The following is a 21,651-nucleotide window of genomic DNA, read 5'->3' as shown; positions in this document are numbered from 1 at the left end:
TACTAATCACAATATTTAAAGACTTTTTTCGCGATACATGTAATCACAGACGAAACATATCAGTAGCGGCAGATTCTTATAAACTACTATTCCAGATACTCTCCTGTACTGAATACAGTGATTTATATTCAACATCTGCTGCTTTTCATCTAATTAAACCAGCCTAATCACACTGTTAATAATGAAACCTGCAGCTGATCAGTGTTTATTAAGCACTAATAGTAGCCTCCAGATGCTTACAAAAGCATATTGTTATCATGATAACAACATTTATCACAATACGATACAATATCATCATATTGTCCAGCTCTAAGACGAAACATAAGATATTTACCTTTTTGCAAAATATTCTCATGTGATAACTGATAACATCAAATGCAGCAGTGTTACTCCACATAACCCTTTGGTAACATATCCTACAAACATTTCTGCAATGAATTCTGAGCAATATTATTATGAAGGTCACTCAGTCTGTCCTCAAAAAGAATGTTCTTTACAATTGCATGTCCATGATTACGTTTCTGCTCTGCACATTCTGTATCTCAATGCGTCTAACAAACAGAAGGAACCATAAGAGGAACACTTCGGTGATTGGTGGGATATTTCTGGCCAGATGAAACAGTAATGAAGATAAAAACAACTCGCTTCTGGGAGAGGAACCACTCCACTCCACTATAACAGCCCACTTCAACCACCAGGAACGTCTTCCCCTTTATTATATTTGTTATGATTGCTCTGCAATTCAGATTTTCATCCCCTTCCATTCTTTAAGTGGATGAAACAACTCCTCAACAATGTTTTTTGTGCTCCAACGGGAAGACTAAAACCAAACATGACCTGCTGGACGGCAGGTGTCCATCTGTTGTTGCTCTGGAGTGGTGTTCAAAAAGCAGCCTCCTCAGCATGACTGACAGTGTTCTGGATGGAAAGTCAGTGGCTTTTTTGAAAGCTCTGCGAGAGCTTCCACAGAGGTCAGGCTCAAAGGCATTAAGACAAGAAATAACTGCTTTGGTCTAAAACTAGGCTGAAACCTTTGTAAAAAGTTGAGTGTCTTCTAACAATTTTGGATGGACAGTATCAAGTTTCGTCCCCCTTACTATCCGTCTTTGAATTGACCATTTTGTTGACAGCCAAAGAACTGTCAAATATTTAATGAATCACATTGTTTTGTGTAGCTAATTACATTTAACCTTATTTGTCTTATTTGCTTAAATGTAAGTCTAAAGAAAATTGGTTTCCATTTGAAAGCAGTGTATTTAGCTATAGCTATACTAGTGGACAAAATAATAAGAACGTATATATTTTTACTGGTAATTATATGCATGATATATATTATTTTCAGAATCAGAATCAGAATCAGAATGAACCTGAACATGAAAGTTCTGTGATTTCCACAGAGTAACAGTGGCTGCATGTTCCAACCATTGATAGTGCATATTATAAGTAAAGGTAAAGGTGCACATATTTGTCACTGTACAGTGTGCACTGCACAGCGAAATGTGTCCTCCGCATTTAACCCATCTGTGGTAGTGAACACACACTCACACACACACACTAGTGAACTAGGGGCGGTGAGTACACACACACCCAGAGCTGCAGCCAACTCCAGCGCTGTATATCATACATACAGTCTGTGGTCCAGCTCTTCTGTGACTGTAGCCTAGTTTATACAGTTTATACAGCTTGTAGATTTCGCTGAAGGCACGTTCCAGTGCTAATGTAACTGATATAACTGGTAGAGCTCATCATCAGTGTTGCGTTTTGCATGTTAGTGGTGCATGTTGCCAGCATGTTAACAGCTGGAAATAGCTTGGTTTAATCAACTGAGCCTCAATGCAACTTGTAAACCATTTATTAGCTGTATTTCACTAAGAGGGTTCAAAGAGAGGCTTCTTGTATAGTGCACTACAGAAGTCATGAAACTATGGCTTTTGCAAACTGCACTGAATGTTAAATAGAAGTGGTGCCTCCTGTGGTTTTTTTTTTTTTATAAGATGCACTTTTTTGGTGTAAAAGGTCCTATTTCCTGACTCTCATAATAAACCACATAGAAAGATGATTAATTATATGTGTTAATTATATGTGTTATTAATAATGTATTAATAACACATTCTCCCTTTGGTCAGCACACAAGCCAACGACCAGCTGATACTGAGGTATTACCAAATTCCTCCAGTGTGTTTAACGGTTGCTCACAAATACACACACACACACACACACTCACGGTGGAAGTCAATGTAAAAAGATAATATTCAAAGTCAGTTTGGAGCATTTCTATTGGTTCATTTATCTATATGTCAATACAACGTAAAATAATGACATTATTCCAAAAAGTGCAAAATAGGCTGCAGACAACTCTCCCTCACCTTGCCTTACTGCGAGTGTCGTGGTGTAGACCAGGAACAGCAGGATGTAGTTGAGAAAGCTCTGGAACACTGGAGTGTTGGCATGGTAATCAGTAGCCAAGTACTTGCTGGTCAGGCCAATCCCGCAGATGAGCAGCGACAGGACCTGGCCCAGAGCCAGAGTGAGAAGGAGCTCTCTGTGAAGGAAAAACACAGAGAAAAAACATGGACAATCATTATGGCACTCACTACAGCCCAGGACATCAGCAGAGACTAACAGCATTCATGCACTCTGAGGTACTTCTCCAATAGGGGAGACAAAAATACAGCACTTAGACAGTCACACGTACTGTTTAGAAGTGTTTATCTCAGCAGTGAGTGAGCTTTTGTACTCCTGTTTTCATTTAGATCTTCAAAATATGCATTCTTTCAAAAATATAAATATATATTTGTCTTCGAGCAAGAACCAGAACTGCCCATTAGGTTCAACATCACCCCTGAAAAAACAGCATCCTTTAATGTGAAACTGCACAATTTAGAGTGTTTAAATGTCAACATCAAGTCTTAAATTAAATATAAAACATATTTGCATATATTTACTTTGGAAAGTAACCATTGCCATCCCCTTAAAGTGACATAGTGTATTTCGAAGTGAAACAGAATATTTGGCTGGAAGGGACATTTTATCCTTCAGGATTTGACTGGATCATGAAAAGCTGGCGTTCCAAAACAAATGTTAAGTCATACTCAAACACCAGTCTGCAGTCAACCTTGGAGGAACACTCGCCTCCTGCAACACCTCTGGCACTTGCAGTGGAGGAGTGCTATAAAATACTGGTAGTACAGAAGACAAGGGAGGAGGAGGAGGACAATATGACAATACTGTACCAGGTGCCACATTTGTTTAGTACAGCCAGAAGGTGAGGAGATAACTGGTGTTTTTACCAAGTGCTCGGTGGGGCTGATGGAGGAAAAGGTAAAACACACTGTGATTATATAGGTTATAGAATTTGTCCCTGTCCACTGATACACAGTGACATAACTGAACATCAGAAAGCATCTAAGCTCTGTCTAAGCAAATGTTGTGCTTATAGTCTTATAGTCCTTATTTCCACATAGATGTCAGGACCACAAGGCTGTCTGCCCCTTAACCTTCATATAACAATCACATTCAACAGTCTTAATAAGCATCATGTCTCTGATTCGCTCTACATCTTTTTGCAGGTTGAGTGGTAGGTCATGTTCTAGATAGCACACTGAGTATAAAGGTACAGCACTGAGACCTGTAACATAAGATGTGAAAGTTCTCAGACCATTAACACACTATGTAAGAGAACACAGTGTAAAGGCATAGAGGGAGCTTGTGAAACATATCTAAATATGTGTAAACTGCATATTGACTAAAATGCAATGAGGCTTTGTATAGTGCATTCAAAGTGCACTGCTAAAAACATTGCCAAGGCAACGTACCATTTAACAAGACACATTTATGACCCTGCAGACACTTCAGGACGCAGACCGAAAGACCTTATATAATTTTAACTATAGAGTAGAGCTGTGTTCTCTCTAATGATGGTGCTCCATTCAATACATTTGGGATGAGTTGCGGTGCTGGGGATAAGTTGGGGTGGTGATCATCCTGCAGCCTGACCTCTCTAATGCTCCAAAATCTTCCCTGGACAGTAGAGACAGTTACTTCAACAATAGCAGGACACACTCTTTATTTTTTAATATCCTTAATTTCAGACGAAGCAATTCATGACCCAATACTTTTGCCCATATAGGGTATGTTTTGCAATAAATAAAAACACATTAAAGATCTGCCTGCACAATTCCAACCTAAATTATGTAACATTGTTAGATGCACTGCTGTTTATTGAGTATATCCTTCTTTTTTATTTTCTTTCTTTATTATTTGTAAAGCAACCTTAGATATAAGAAAGGCTATATAAATTAACTTTATTTTGTTTGTAATTGCCATTACTTTATATTGTTATAAAATATATGTTTACAATTTTTTAAATATCAAATAAAACATTATACACAAGCGTGAAGCTGTCTGTATGTAAATCTACAGTTTATTAGATATCACTAAATATAAAATAGCAAAAATATGATATAATGTGATTCCAAACTTTTGAACAACTGATATATTGTGCAGTCCTGAGATCCGCATTCAGGGCTCTAAGGATCCTCTTTCCCTTCCTTTTCTTTACACACACACACAGCGAGCTCTACCACACATCTCATATCCGTCAGCCCGTGACCTCATAAGCGGGCAGCCTCTCCAGAGCTGTCAGGCAGAGCACTTCCTGTCCACTTTTATATTTGGGTCAGTGTGGGTAAACACTCGTTCTCTGCCATTGTGATAAGCAGCATGGTTTCCTCTCTTTCATCAACAGGTGGCCGCAGAGATTGAGCTTCCTCTGCCTGCCTTCTAGACCATCACCGGTTATTGCTATGAGTGTGAGGTCAGCAGTGAATGACCAATGACTCCCTCTGAGAGAATGTGTGTCTGTTTGAATAACGGATAATGATTTGGATGATAGATAATGATTAGGATGATGTGGATCTCCACAATCTCGAAAAGCAGTAAAAAGAGAAAACAGAAGAGAGAGAGAGAGAGGGGGAAAGATACTTCCTGTAAGAAGGCTGGAGGCAGTGAAAGATGTACAGGGGGAGAGTATGAGAGAGGCAGAGAGAGGGAGAGAAAGAGGAGAGAGGAAGAGAGATATAGAGAGAGATAGAGAGAGAGAGAGAAAGCAGTAGAGACAAGGAAGACCAAGAAAGTTACAGAGTTATAGAGACAGAGAGAGAGATGCAGAGATAAAGAAAGACAGAGTTGGAGAGACAGAGAGATGAAGGTGTAGGGCTAAAGTACGAGAGAGAGAGAGAGATGTAGAGGGAGAGTGTACACACAGAGTAAGCATGCACTGTTTCTTGTTATCACCTCATACAGAAGCGCTGTGATATATTATCAGAACAGTCAAATGTGAATATTAACTGTGGAATATGATACTTTCCATGAATATGATTAAACCCTTGCATATGACAACGCCTGCCTGCCTGCACTCTTAGAAAAACCTAATTAACAGCACTGTTTTTGTGTTATCACTATACTGCCACAAGAGCAGAGCACGCCTGACAACGACTGTGTCATTTGAACACACTGAACACACACTGAACACACTGCATGTGTTCAACAAATGTACAACAGTTAAGCAGTTCTATCTACTCAAGTCATTCTAATGGATTTTTGTATATTTGTACTTTAGTCAAATGTGTTGGTGAAGAACCCGATTTTACTTCGCAGCATTGTGGTCACTGTAGTCATCACACAGAGCTACACAGTACAGGCTATTAGTCTGCGGTCACACTGGGTTTTGTCTGCAAACTCTCATGTGCAGAATTACACACATTTCAATGAGATTCCTCACGGCAGGCGAAATTTACCTACACAATTTCTGGGCAAATAAACTTCTGTGTGGAGTTCAGCTTGAGCGCTCTGTCTGAGCCGACCGAGTGAGGAACCGTGCTGATTGTTGCGATTTTAAAAACAAGAGATATTACGCAAATCTTTCCATGGGGATTCTACAATATGACGTAAGTGAGAGGCAGCATGGTACAATCAGTCGGGAGGTGGGATTAGGTGGTTATTATCTTTTTTTCTATTTTTTGTTTGTAGTTTTGATATGTTGTATGTCAGCAAGTTTGTGAAGAAGCTAAACCAAAATGAACTGTTTACACTGCTGATTTTCAGCCCTGCTCACAGCCACGCCCATTTCGCTCTGTAATGCGAAAAGCAAAAACCCAGTGGGAAAAAACTGTGTCTTAAGGGTGAATATGGTAATATCACAAGCATGCAACGCCACCCACCCCCCTCGTCTCTCCCTCTGGCTGGTGCCCATAGAGAGTGCCATAGAGAGAGTCTTTTTTATTCCTTATTGACTGAAAATAAACAAGTGTTCAGCAACAGTCTGACCTTTTCCATCTTATTTACACTATTATGGTGGAAATTATGGTGGATTGGATGAGGATGGTGTGTCAGTCTTGTTGGACAGCTGTGCACCCCATGGCGGTTCAACAACACAGACACACCATCCTTGTCCGATCCACCATGATTTTATAAGTATAAATTAGATGGAAATGTGTTGTTGGACATATCAAACATGCTAACTTTCACATTTGTGTCACTACAGGCTACAGCAGCAACATTAGGGGGAACTTTACAACACTAGACAGAAAAAACTGTAAGTTGGACTGCTATCTGCACAAAAGCCCTACATTTCCGAGTGCATTTCATTCTGCAATGTGACAGCTCCTGTACTGCTTTGTAATTGATCATGTTTCTGACATATTACTTTATTTTAGACTGAATCAACAAGAGAAGAACAGAATCTTACAGGCCTCGCTTTCTATGCTGAGAGATGCTCAGAAGGTCGCACTTCTACTCAAGCAGATTGACAGAAAGGTGCTCTTAAATTGTAAGCTGGAGAAAGGGTTATAGGCTACTAGGCTAAAGTAACCCAAAACATCCTGTCCTCAACCAGACAAGCTATGTGTATCTGTTTTGCCAGTGTTCTTTAAGCGAGTAGAAGATGTTTTTCACAAACTAAAGCTTTAAATAATTCATTAGAAGTCGACTACACCAAGGACAGTCCTGGAAAAACAGATGCAAAAACACTGGAGTTGTATAGAGCGAGTTCTAACAGCACCCACGTAGTTCCACGTATCCGGTGGAACCAGATGAAGATAAAGTCGAGCATAGCCTCAGGCGCCTGTCCACTCCAGCAGCAATTACTGGACACCAGACTGACAGTTCAAACACTCTAAAAACTGTTTCCTTGCCTTGGTTACGAAACGTAAAGCAACGCTGTATTTCTCAAGCTTGTTGCTAACTCTATTTGAGATTAATCCGCTAGTTTGGAGGGTAATTGAGTGATGGCCAGCACCGTGATAACAGCATTACTGTGATGGAGCTTATATCCTACAGCTCCAACCACTCTCCCTCCGGCTACTACAGCGGCTAAGATTCTCATTTTCTGAAACACACACATTTAATTACGGGTCTGTGCTGCCGGCATGGCTGCATGCAAGCAAATGCAGTGAGAGTAATTACCTCAATCACTTTAAACACCAATAAAGCAAAGCAAATAAAAGCACAGAAATGCACAGGGCTGAGCACAGTTTGAGAAGCTATGCCTTCAAGCAAGACGACCCTGATGTTCTGATGTGACAGAGCAAGGCGTCACAGCAGTACCCACTATACTACAAGCCAGAATTGCAGGAAAAAATGTTCTACCCCCTCCATCCCCCAATTTAAGAATTTCCAACTCCCACCTGCCACTCAGAACACCTCCTATAAGGTCCACACTGAACACACTCTGAACACACTGCATGTGTTCAACAAATGTACAATGGTTAAGCAGTTCTATCTACTCAAGTCATTCTAATAGATTTTTGTATATTTGTACTTCAGTCAAGTGTGTTGGTGAAGAATCCAATTTTACTTCACAGCATTGTGGTCACTGTAGTCATCACACAGAGCTACACAGTACAGGCTATTAGTCTGGCTGCATCCAAGCAAATGCAGTGACAGTAATTACCTCAATTACTTTAAACACCAATAAAGCAAAGCAAATAAAAGCACAGAAATGCAAAGCTATGCCTGCAAGCAAGACGACTCTGATGTTCTGATGTGACAGAGCAAGGCGTCACAGCAGTACCCACTATACTACAAGCCAGAATTGCAGGAACACCTCCTATGAGGTCCTACAATGTTACCAGTGCTGAGAGTGTTAAGGCTGACAAGCTTCCTCTGGAGCATTGGTCCACACTCAGGCCCAATTCTTGGCTTGTGTGGTGGAGGGACTCATTATTGCTGGTTTGCTTTCACGCAAAGAAATTCCATTTGAACTGTGGATCGATTGAGCAATTTCAAACGTCACTTTTCTGAGCATATATATATATATATTTTTTTTTATTTTGCTTAATAGTAGTACCAAGGTTCATCCGTTTATCGCCTTTAATTATTCTCCTTGGATACGAACACTCAAGCTCTTTCTGTAGTCATGGCGTTTCACCGTGCAGCGTGCACCATTCTCACAGGAGAAGGTGTGTAGCCATGCCGGCAATAAGTTGAAGCAGTCACATGATCAAATTAACCAATCACGCAACCCCACATGCAGCGCTGGGAGCAGTTAGCTTCCGCACCTGCAGCAAACGTTGCTTATGTTTATGTATCAGCATTAACAGATACAGTAAAATCATATACTTCTACTAGATGCATCCCTAATTGCAATGTGTCATATACTAATGTGTGTCAAAACAATCACACTGACGTTCTGGTATCGGCATAATGGGGCCTGTAGCGGTTCACATACACCTGTACAAAGTTAGTGTTGCTTACAAACTTCAGGCATTCAGCGTACTTGTATTCTGAGAATTTGAGATGGTCAGAGAGATGAAAATGATGAATCAGGCAAAGTACAATACACAGACTTACATGGGTTCTCTCAACAATCTCTCGTTATTATGCATTAAAAAGGTACTCATTAAGTGTCCTCTTAATTATCCACAAAAGGTATTATGTGTCATGCACAGTTTCAGGTTCATCGAGTACATTTCAGGTTCATCGAGTACATGCATTAAAATTAGTTATGGAGTGACGTCTCTTTCCTGGCATTTCCATGAAAAAAAAATGAATGTGATGAAGAAATGATCACTGATTTACATGAGTATTTTCACTGTTCTGGGACCATCTGCATCCTCCAGTGTGTTTTGCGGGTGACATTAAAGCGTGAAATAAAGTATTTAGTATTTTCAGGCAGCGCCATGTTTTTGGTCCCGTTAGTCTGTGGAGATTAAATATTGAGGCACCGTACATATCTGAGGCTTTCTCTGCATCTAGGAGAGAACCAAAGCCACATGCATGATCTCATTGTTCGACACTACAAGACAGGTAAAAATTTGCATTTAGATAGAAACCACTTTGCTTTCCTCTAAAGCAATTATACTCCAGATGAAATATGGACGCATTTTGCCTTTCCATGGCTGTGTCAGATTGCCCAGAGTGGCATTACCTGGGCAAAGGCTTAAATAAATTTAGATTATAGCAACTGTAAAGTCTTTCCTTCTATCAAAGAAAAGAAAATGATTGAGAGAGAAATCCAATAACAAATGCTTCATATTCAGTGCAGCGCTTCATGTACACCTGTTTCCTGCTTCCCGTCCTTCTGCGTGAACAACAAGATGGACTTGAAACGGTCACTCTGGGACGCATTGCATTACCCTTGCATGCAGGGCATCATTTTAGCAGTTCCAGTAAATGAAAGACCATTCTGGCTAGCTTCAACATTTGAGTATCCCAGTGCATTAGCATGAATAAAAACAGCAGCTAACAGAGAAATGCATTAGAGCACATATTTCATAACTCTGTAGATATGTCAGGTTTAAAGGATGTGTCTGGATCAAGGGATATGTGTGGATCAAGAGATGTGTCTGGATCAGTGCACTAGAGTAATGAAGGCCTTGAATGCGCTAATGAGCTAATGCTAACAATGCAGAATGCACATAATGGTGCGGCTAATGGGTACATTTTTTCTCGTCAGTGGATGAAGTGTCAACTTAAAGTCTGCAACCCAATCTGAGCCCAACAGAACAGAACCTGCAGGTACAGATCGGGTTTGGGCTTCAATTTCGAGCCTATGCAGAACCCTACGTTTTTTGTATGACTGTCTGTATCTGAAAATCAACAAATCCATTGGCGTGAGGTTCAGTGTTGATTTTGACCACATCAACACAGTAAAGTGAAACATTTGAGCTCATTAATGTTCTAATCAACACAGTGAGTTTAAGGCTTCACAACCTTCCACAATCCTCTACCACAATTTCTAGTAAACACAACAAGCACTATGTCCTCTGAATGTAGACCAGGGTGCACTATGAGTCTGGTTATTATGCAACCGAGGGTATGTTAAAGCAGCATTATGTGAGAATTGGTATTTCTTGCTCCTGGGCTCCCCCTACAGTTGGGAAGTGAAATTTATGCTTTGATTTTACATGCATTTCTGGACAAGCTGAGGAATACAGAGCCATTACTGAGTGAGAAAAGCATATGGACTGACGTGGTACAGTAATATTACAGGACTTTATACAAATAACAGGCTTTTGCAGTGATTTTGACAGTTCTCACAAGCATTGTCCTGACCACTTTACCAGAGTTACATAGTGCAGTTAGCAGCTTGCTGAGCACTGAGCAGCCACAATAGAGGTGCTAATCTCTCTATTACAAGTCAGTGGATCATCAGCATGACTTTGAAGCTGTTATTTTAAGGTAAAATATAATAACATAATGCTACAAAATGTTGCTTTAATGCTGGATGCTGAAACTGAAACGTATCAGACTCTCCTCTCGCAGCTCTGTACAGTTAAACACCAAAGACTATGATGCATTCACTGTTGTTCTTTATACAGCAGAAATAGCCAATGCAGGTTAATGCTGTCATGAACTCAGAATTAAGTGTTAGCCATGTTCATTTTGTTCATTTTGTTCATTTTTCCCAGGCCCTGCACTTTTCACCTCTCCTCTATAGCTCAAAACTCTTTCAGCAGTGGGTCAGTGTAGAAGACCTCATGCTTTCCTCATTTTTCCTGAGACCAGTTTTTCCTTTAGGATTACTCCAGTACCCATGCATGTGTGTGTTATATATTTCCCAGATAGACATTTGCAGGATTCAACGATAAATCTATATGTTTATACTTATGTTGAAGACAGCAGTATTTTACTGCCCTGGTTGGAACATTAAGTCCATACACACGCAAAGATACAGCTCAAAGGCTGCACAGAAAAGCTGTCTCTACAGCCTTTTTCCTCCCCAAGCTGATAAACAATTCAGAATGACCTGCAATATGCTTAACAACTGCTGCTAAAGAAGGCAGGGTATAGAAGTTCTTCATAATTATATCAGTGAGCTAATATACACTGTTCAGTTCAATCAGAACAAAGATGTGAACATATATATATATATCATATATATCATTTAAATATATCATATATAAATTTATCTCTGACACTTGTGACCGGACGAGGGGTGGAGCTGCCGCGTTCCCCTGTCACCTGGTGCTGAGAGCTTGCACCTGATCACATTCAGATGCAACGGATTAGGGAGAAGCTCCGAGCCCCTTTAAAATGCCCAGCTCAGATGCACAAGGAGAGGGAAAAGGACAGAGAGAAGGAGCAGGAGAGGAGAAAGACTGAAGGACGGTCAGAGACTGTATATGTGAGCAGAGACTGAGCAGGGGTTTCAGAGACGCTTTATGTCAGTAGGCTGTGGGTTTCGTTCACATTCTCGTTTGGGGTTGTGTTATGTGCACAGCATTTGGTGGCACACAGTGAGGTCTGTGTGTGTGCTTATGGGACTTGTGCAGTCATCCAGTCATGTGCTTCGTTCAATTTCCAGGTTGAGGTCACACGTGCCCCCTGCTGTAATAACCCTGATTCAATTCATTTGTTTATTTCTGCCAAGGAGGAGGCCTAATGTACCGGACGTGTATAACCATATGTGCATATAACTTATAACCATATGTGTATATCAAGTCAATAATGCAAATGCAAATGAACACAAGCATCTATAATGAAACCATGTGACTGTGTAGCAGTAGCTAATTTGTACAATGTAATTATAACCTCTCACTGGAATTACGACCATTTGAAGCCATACGATTAGTACTGGATTACATTACCATACTGGATCATCTAAATTATCATTTTAGTGCTACAGGCTGTAAATGTACTTTAGTGATGGGCTGTCTTACTCTTGCTCAGTCTTAAACCAATATCTGACCCTTTTTAGTTCTCCTTATAGAGTTTTTATTAAAGATCTACTTAGGGACTAACATTGAGAAAGCAAGTATTGCAATGTCTTTTGGAAACATCTAGTCTACATGTCAGGTCAGAACCTTCCCAGGAAGCTTGTGTCTCTGACTGCAAGCTACCTGCTGTTACTCAATCACTTTCAACATTTTTAAACCAGCTCCACTCTGCTTGTAACTGTTTGATTTATATTTATTTATTCATTTTTGTTCTGCAATTTTATTCATTTGTTTATTTACCTTTATTCATAGTGTTCTTGTTCTTATTCTTAATTTAATTTATTTTGATTGCTTGATTGCTTCTGATTATTTTATTATTATTGTATTTATTTTCACAAATATATTTATTTTATTTTTTAGTTTCATTTTCATTATTTGTCTTTTTTATCTAACTCTTCTATGGCTGCCCACCACTGGTGGGTATGTGTTCACTGCACTGATAGGATAGGATAGGATAGGATCTGTGTCACAATGGTGTCTTTTGTCTTTGTCTTTGAATATGTATAATTTTGTTGGTTGTTTAAAATCATACTTCACTATTTTTCATTCATTTTTCAGGTATTTTTCATTTTTATCTCCCAATTTTGTTTTCTTCATTTCTGTTTGTTTTATATTTATTATATTTTGTGTTCTAATTAAATACTAATTATTATTTATTTTACATTTTACATTATAATTTCTTTTACTCATAATCTTCCATTATCTTGTTTTTTGATTTGTTTATTTTTCTCTTGATCACTTTTGTCTCATTTTCATTGAATGTATTATTTTTGTTTTAATTTTCTAATTTAATCCCTGTTTACAGTAAATGCTCAGATATATTGAAAATGAGTATCACCCTCAATACATTTTCTGAGTAAAAATAAGCATCATTTTTGAAGTTTTCATGATTGTGCTAATCTGTCAATTATGGTGTCAGTTTGACTAGCTAGCTACATGTTTGGATAACCTGGTGAAGCAGACTGATACCGATACAGAGTTGAATGCATCACAAAATAGCTTCACTTCTTCACTTCAGCTTTATGCAAAAGCCCCTAAACACATTAAGAATGAGTTACTGTGAATATTCCAGAATGGATTAAAGTATGGCTGGACTTCACATTTGCCAGATACTTACAATGGGCCTCTTTCACCAATGTCTTCTGAAGTAACAATCTATTTCAGATTCATGGTGTGTCTTTAAACTGCAGAATGATTTGCAGCTATGTTCTTGGATCCCACTGTCTTCGGAATCTATGCATGTATATTTATGATTAGATTAACCAACATAATTATGAGAAACCGACCAAACATTTTTTGAATTTAATTGAAGTAATATAATCTTCTGGAACTCCAATGCACAGCCATGACTCCACAGCCCAATGTTTGGGGCTTTATAGCTACCGCTCTATCTGACCCTCTGCATTGGACATGGAGACCTCTGTCTCGTATGCGACTTCTCCAGTGAGGCCCAGTCTATTGGTAGTGCTTTTCTATGGAGATTATAAAGCAGTTGAACGTCTGTGTCAGCAATGGGTGCACCTTAAAATGGCACTTATTACGATTCTCAAGGCTTTGCCAGACGTGCTGTCTGCATACCAGATCTTGTGAGAGAGTGCTGGTGTGTGTGGGTGTATGTGTGCGTAGGTGTGTGAATGTGTTGTGCCTGAAACGTCCCACTCAAAGACAGGTCTGTGATAAGTGAGAATACAAGTAGAGAATAGTCACTACTTGTCTGCTGATGCAAACAGAACAAAACTCTCTTACAAAGGTGCCTTTCCTCACTGCCCTCCAGGACCATATAACAGGACTTTCTAAGCAAGGATGACAAATGTGTACCCAGCCTTAACAGGGTCAGGTCCTTCAAAAAAAAAAAAAGGATTGTAAAGTGGTCACCTAGCTTATGTCCTAAAAACAAATCACATGTAGAACAACAGGAGAATATAACCAGGGACTTGAAGTCCTTCCAATCAAAATACCACTTAATTTTTGCAAATATGATGCTACACCTGGATAGAATATGTGCACAAGTTTTGCTTAGAAAAAATGGCATGCATATTCGCACAGGCCCCGACGACTACCCCTTGCACTTCACACTGAAGTAATGTGAAAACTGCTGCTACAGTCCATAAAAATAAACTTTTAATAACAATTTCAGACAGAAGCTAAATACTAGCTGGATATTATCATCATGTACACAATTGAACCTTTTTGCACACCAATAGAAAGCTATTACAAAAAAAATAATCAGAAGGAAAAAAGCTGTAGTAGATTCCTGCAATAGTGTGGAGCTTTGGCCTTCTATAAAAGAGTGAAAGGAGAACATATGGTTGCAAAGTGATTATGCCTATGTGTGTTTTCGTGTCTAATATCAGAATGGTTCGTTCATGGTAAGAAGATTACTTTTGTGAGAGATGGAGGGACTAAGCATTGCCAGACACCTTCTGTGTCTTCCGTTGAAAACAAATAACATGGCCTCTGAAATATGATTCAACCCATTTCAGTGTTTTGCGCGATCATCATTAACCTTTTAAAGCAGCCGATGAGTCAGACTGTCTCTGAGTAAAGAACCAGGCTTTCGTCTCCTTGAGCTAAATGTCCACCAGGAATAGCCTTTCACCTTGACTCATTCTTTACAAAACCTCAGAGGCTGCAGATATTCATCGCCAGCTATGAAAGCATGGCATACATTTCCAAGATGAGTACAGAAGCTTTAATGCCTTGTTAAGAATAAAGTATTGTTAGATATAAAGGACCTTCTGGATCCGGCTCATATTTTGCTCACTCACGTACTCACATTTAGCAGGCTAAAGATTCTCCATAACGGGGGGCACTATTAGTCAAGCAGCTTTAGTGCTTCCCTTTAATGACACTGTGTATCCTTGTTAATTCTAGGGACGCAACAAAAATGAATAAAAACAAATAAAACATTCAACTGGACAACAGCAACACTCTTAAAACTAAATGTGCATTAAGTCGTTTTAAGTCTTTTAGAAATGCCATAGAAGAACCACTTTTGGTTCCATATAGAACCATGTTTGTGACAGATACATATGTTCGCATGAAGAACTTTTTTTTACCATTTGGTTTCTTTCTCTCTCATTTGCCTCTCTTGTAGTAGCCTGTATGCCAGTGTTTTTGACCTTGAACTGTCCTCCCGTAAACAGCCTGCGGTCAAAAACAATAAAAAACAAATGTGTACATATATATATATAAATATATATAGTGTTTGTGAATCCTTTGTGGGGTACACTGTCTCAAGGACACACTGTGGAATAAAAGTAGTACTCCTGGATCTTGCTAAACGCTAAAAAGGTAAATAAAAAAGGGTTCTTTTGTTTATTTTAGAAATAAACCATGTTATCATAATGCAGCACTAAGAGGTGTCTTGGTTCCTTTTATTTAAAAGCACACATAACAGTTACATTTGTACCAAAGCATAAAATCAATCAACTCAACTGATCAATACTAAAGCTACTAATAAAGCATGGTGTAGTTTGGAAAGGAGGAGGACCTGCTTTTTAGTTCAAATCAGAATGTGCTTTAACTTCAGAAGATGCCCTTAAGAGTTTCCTCGCTCTTACAGTCATGCACTTCACTCCCATACCATAACCAAATGCAGATGATATGGTCCAAACCCGCAATCTGCAGAAAGAGCTTTGAAAATGCCCACCAAAAGACATGAAAGTGATTCAAACTAATGCCTTAAAATATATATCATATCATGTACTGTTATGCAACATACACCCTGTTCACACTTGGTCACTTTATCCGCATTGAGTATCAGAATAATGTCTAGATAAGGCCCAGCCACATAGCCATGTAAGTGTAAACACTCCCACGTATTTACTCACGCAAACCACTTCAGAAGGGGGTCTGAGACATATTTGACATATTAACTTATCCTTCTTTCCAAGACACATTCAACAACCGAGTTTCCTCCCAGTACAGCTGAAACACCAGTAATGACTGCAGTGCTGTGAGCAAATTTATAATTGCACAACACAGCCAATTGGATTTCAGTCTGACTAACCGGAGACACATTTGACTACCAAGAGTAAATGCATGAGGCTGAAATCTCATCAGGATACAATCCAAATACAAGTCACATGAAGTGACCAGGTGTAAATGGGGCCTTAGGGTTTAATAGCACGCTCTTTAGTGAAGACAATGGTTGTCTATAGACTTATGACTTATAATGGAAGGAAACCAATGGCCTGGTGAGTCAAGAAAACATTTCTGCTGAGTGTATACTTCTACTAATAACCTTAGACTTCCAATGTTTGATTCAGCAAGCTAATTCTAATATTTTGGAGACCCCTGCTTTCTGTGTTAGACCAATGGATCTTTTTTCCACAACAAAGGCAAATCACAATTTCAAGTGCAACAAATAGGACAAACACATCAAGGTCAATTCTTTAAGAGCTGTTTTCCTTTGGTAATCTATGTTGACATTCCTTTCTTTGAGAGAGCAAAGCAAAAGTCTACAAAGCTTAATTAAGGAGTTGCTTTGGGTTCACCCAACAAGCGCTGGAAGCGGGGAAGGGGGTGGCTAGGGAGAAAAGTTAATGTTTACAAAGAGAGATTTTTGCCTCCACCCCTCCTGCCCACCCCCCATCTCTGGGTGCCTCCAATTCAGGTTCAGACCTGAAGGCCTGAAACGAACGTCATTTTCCCCCAAATTACTCCTGTCCGGATCGATATGGATCAGCGGGGTGACCTAGGGAGACTCCTCTGAAGGAGTAAATACAGGCTCCATCAAGGGCTAATTTCATTCCCATTCAAGGCAGGTACTGACAGAGGCTCCTTCTTCCCTGTAGATCTTACTACAAAGAACGCTGAGAGCCAGAGGCAGCGCGAGAGTGTAGGGAGGGGGTTGAAAGCACTGTAAAGCAATGTATTTTTTCACAGTCAAAATGCTGCAAATTCAACACTTCTATACATTCTCATACATTTTATAGCATGGAGTCATCTTCTCACAGTGGAAGGATGGACAGAAGCATCTGTGGGTGTTCTCAAATCTCACAGTAGAGCTTGAGCTTCACTTGAGCTTCGCTTTTTGGTCTGAGTGGTGAACTATTTGTGTGGTTTATTTAATATGAGTAGCTTTGGTGGTCTACCAGGTCTTGCACTGTTGTTAGGGGTCCCATTTTTCTGCATTTTTGAAATAATATTTTGAACTCCAGTGTCCTCCATCTAATACCCTTAAAAATCGAAATAACAAATCAAAATAAAGAACTTGTTCTCAATGAGTATAACAATTTAGTCTACTGGATGACACACAACTTCATAAATGAATCTAAACAATAGGTCAGCATCTTTACCTTAAACTGTGGACAGTTTTCTGCTGGCAATTCCGGTACAGTATTTTACATTGCTTTTCATTGCAAGAGATGGTGGATAAAGAAGGCAGGAGAAGTGCTGTAGTCAGAATCTCAGTGCCATTCTTTGCAGGCAGTCAGCAGGGGGTATGTATCATGAATACAGTAATGAGCTGAAGAAGCCCGCGGGCTCAGTGTGTGGAGTGTGTGAGTGTGGTTAAGCCTGATCCACCTGCTTCCTCTCAGCTCCTCTCATGGCACTGGGAGATGCCAGCTGCCCCCGGCACACAGGTCTGGCAGTACACACTCAGCCACACATACAATTGTTTTTTGAAAAGGGTCCCAAATGAAAATAATTTTTAGCATTGTGCAGTGTTACAGCATTATGACTGGAGCTTCCTCAGGAATATATATATATATATATATATATATATATATATATATATATATATATATATATATATATAGAGAGAGAGAGAGAGAGAAAGAAAGAGAGAGAGAGAGAAAGCTTTTGTTAGGTTGCTGCTGGTTAATCGTATCCACAGGTCTTTTGCAAGCATCTGTCTAGCGTAGTCTAATGGGATTTTAAAGTTAGTGGCATCAAGCTGATATTGGCAGATCGGGTATCTGAAAAAAAAAGGAAAATAGAAAGAATCTATCCTGAAACACAACACACTTACACTCTTGAGATGTGAGGTGGTTAGCTGTGTGTTTGTATCTGATAGGTGTCGGCCAATATTCAAGCATCACAAATTTCATATTGTAAAAGAAAAAGAGGTATTCTCTGGTGCCATCTCTAACCCTAATGAGCCCTAATTATAAGTTTTGGGACCCATGGCAAAGAAGCTGTATCATTTGAGTCTATCCCCAAATTTTCTATGACGTTTAGGCCAGTTGACTGTGAGGGTCACTGCAAAAGCTTCAGTTTGTGTCTCTTTGAGTAGTCCATGGTGGATTGTGAGGTATGTTTTGGACCATTATCCTGTTGAGTTGTGTGACAATGTTACAGTGAAAGGCTTCTTCTCATGACTACCATTCCAATGGAACAATACACCACCCTTTTGACTCAGCTAAACCTTCATGCAGTCTATTTTCTTATAGCCGTTCCTTGCCTTGTGGGCACTGATTCACACTGATGCGCAACATTTGAAGAGTGGAAGGGTAGAAATGTATTTATTGAAAATATTGAAACATTGAAAATGACCAAGGGTGCACAAACCTTTGAATGAGACTAAAAGAAAAAAGGTGATGTTTCTATTCTTGAAAATGAAGCTTTTCTAAAAAGAATCCTACAGGCCTAAGCAAATGATGGTTTGATAGGAAGTAGGTCACCTCCCACAGGAGCTTGTCAGCATACTCCATTCTCTGTCGCACAGATAAATGCTCCTCGGAACCTGAGCTGCACTCATTGAGTTTACATAAAAGACGAGGCTCATCCATAAAGCGGGGATCATATTTAGGAGAGTGACTCTGGCAGCTGACCCGGCTGGGCGTGGTCCAGACGGAGCTGCTACACCGTGTCCCTCTGTGCCATCTGTGCTCCCGCCACCGGCATGGCCCGGGCCAGAGGTGAATCTATTCTAACAGATAATCACCCAGCTAAACATCCACTAATGGGACACCTGAGAGCATGAACAGAGAGCAGGTAGATAAATTATACACTGCTGTCCTGTCTCTGTCTCAGACCAGCTCATATTCCATACTGCTCTGCATGCATCATCCACTCTCATTACTCATCTCATCTCTCACCCTCTCTCGCTATATTCTAGACAACCTAATGCACGTATTATTGGCAGTGCAAAGCACACACATAGGTTAAAGCTAACATTTTCTTCTTATCCCAAATGTAGTCCAACAGCCGAGACAAGGTTTGGTGCTGAAGTTAACTTTCCTACAGGTTAATGTTAATAAAAAAAAATAACGCAAGCTTACAGCCACCAGTTAGCATTTATTTATTTTACATATTTATTTTGCTGGTAGTTGGTTTCAGATGGTCTAAGCTGGTCTTTGATGGCCAAGGTGGTTGAAAAGCTGGTTATCTAGATGAAAACACACCCTATGTTGGTAAGTAGCTGGTTAACAAGCTCTTGATCAGTACAGTGTATGTTGCATTTGATTATGTTCAAGCTTGGTCATGCTGGTACATGCTGGTCATCCTGGTTGACAAACTTGGTCATGCTGGTCAACCAATGTGGTCAGGCTGATCATGCTTGTAGACCTAAACTACACAATCAAACTCAACCTAAACCATGAAACTCAAATGGAAAAATGTCAAGATATGGTCAAGAGCCAAGCTGTTTTTAGTCAGCAGGGATAATGCAGCTTTTAATAATAAACAACAATCTTAATTGTAATCTCAACAGATTGAGAACAGAAAATCAAATGTCCATGGCATCACTGTGAGACTCTTGGCTGTCCATTTGTTGAGACCTGTGGCCATATATGTAGATCCCTCTGCTTTATACTCTCTAAACAACCACACACAAAGTACATCTGACAGAAAGCAAGCATGATTCACAAAGTATCATCACTTCAAACAAGGGGCTCAGCTCCTTACTGCCTCACCAACACCACTAACCGGCGCGGCCTCTTAGATTAAAGCCCACTGACACACAGTAAGGTGCAGAAAACAAATCAAATGAACTCCTTTTCATGGGAAAACAAAAGAAAATATGTTAACCACGGTTCTTTATGGCTTCCAAAAAAACACACATTCTTAGAAAGGGCTGAAGTCTTTAAAGGATCTTTGCTGCTCTAATAAAGGGCCAGAAAGTGGCCTGGTCTCCCTGTGGGGTCTCTGGGTCTGTCCCAGCTTTACCGAGTGCCTCACACAGAGCACGCTTCATTTAACTAATTCATCAAGGGATTAGGAGAGCACAAAGTGAATTTTCACAAGGAGGAAAGAAAAGGCGCTTTAATCTGCATGCTGTCCGGACCTGCTTTATTTGAAACATCAGTGCAGGGAGCTGACTAGCTGCTCTCACAGCAATAGAAAAGGGATTTTACGGCAGACTGGGATGCTGGGGTGAAAGGATCAGAGCACCATTACAAACAACAGAAAATGTACTCTGCATTCCTGCATTCGTCAGGAGAGTCCGTCTCAACCTGGCAGTTACGGAATGTGGCCATGGCTCTGTAGTTCAAGTGCAAGTAATTTAACCCTATCAAACCTAATATCCAGCCAATGAGGAGCTTTTGGATTTTCCCTACTTTCATTTCTTTCAATTGTACCACCAGAGTAATTAGAATTTGTGTATAACCACATTCTGCATGATACAATAAATCAATGTATGACTTTTTGTGGGCCACTGTGTAAAAGAAGCTCCATGCTTCCTTTATTTTTGGTTGCACTGCATTGTCAGTGAGTTTCCGTTTGTATCATTTTGGTATAAAGAGAGCAATAAAAAAAGAGTTTTCTACGTTTTACATTTCTTACATTTTGTCACTTGTCTTAAAAAGCATCCGCTGTGTGAGATCTACTGCGTATGTTTTTTTTAATGCTGGTTTGAGGGCAATAAAAACTAAATAAATCTGGCTGACAATTGCAATTAAAAACAATTACCCCAACACACGTTAAAAGCACTTTACTTACGCACACATGCAAATGTGCCGAAGAATGCTTTTAATGAGATGCCAGCAAGCACCTCATTTTGTACTTCCAGTGACACATAGTAATTACCTTTATAATGGCTTGATAGGTTAAGATCTTAATTGCTCTTTAAAGTGCGCTGGGGACGATGCTGCAGACAGCTTTGATTTGATCAGGACCGACCAACATGGAGCCATAAAGCCACGTAGTGAGCTGAAACAGGTAGCGGGCTCTTGAATGGTGTATAATGGAAACACATATCATTTCCGTCAGAAGACCCTGGAGCACATTCCCTAACGCCCATCTCTCACACTCATGCCAGCAGAAAACAACACAGCCTGTGTTCCACAAGCATGCCAGTAGACTGTTGTGCTATTGTGAAGAGCAGCCTCACTGCCATGAAAATCTGGAAAAATATCCAGACACGGAATCAGGCAGGAAGTATATTAATTCACTGTAGAGATTCCCAACTACAGCAAAGAGAACTGTCTCCTTGCTGGGAACTAGGAATGTCCTGATAGAACCCCCCTATCCGAACTGAGTC

At 39.9% G+C, this 21,651-nt stretch overlaps 1 protein-coding gene across 1 annotated transcript in view; it reads right to left on the bottom strand.

The window, feature by feature from the left end:
* slc35f1 (solute carrier family 35 member F1) overlaps positions 1 to 21,651 on the bottom strand; it is a 106,536-nt gene that overhangs the window by 55,386 nt on the left and 29,499 nt on the right. The window contains exon 2 of the mRNA XM_072656580.1: positions 2,367 to 2,542. Coding sequence (XP_072512681.1) covers positions 2,367 to 2,542 — 176 coding nt within the window. The remainder of the gene's footprint in view (positions 1 to 2,366; positions 2,543 to 21,651) is intronic.

The sequence above is a fragment of the Salminus brasiliensis genome, chromosome 1 (assembly GCF_030463535.1).
Source record: "Salminus brasiliensis chromosome 1, fSalBra1.hap2, whole genome shotgun sequence".
NCBI classification, from domain to species: Eukaryota; Metazoa; Chordata; class Actinopteri; order Characiformes; family Bryconidae; genus Salminus; species Salminus brasiliensis.
This window is presented reverse-complemented; position numbering and strand designations above follow the sequence as displayed.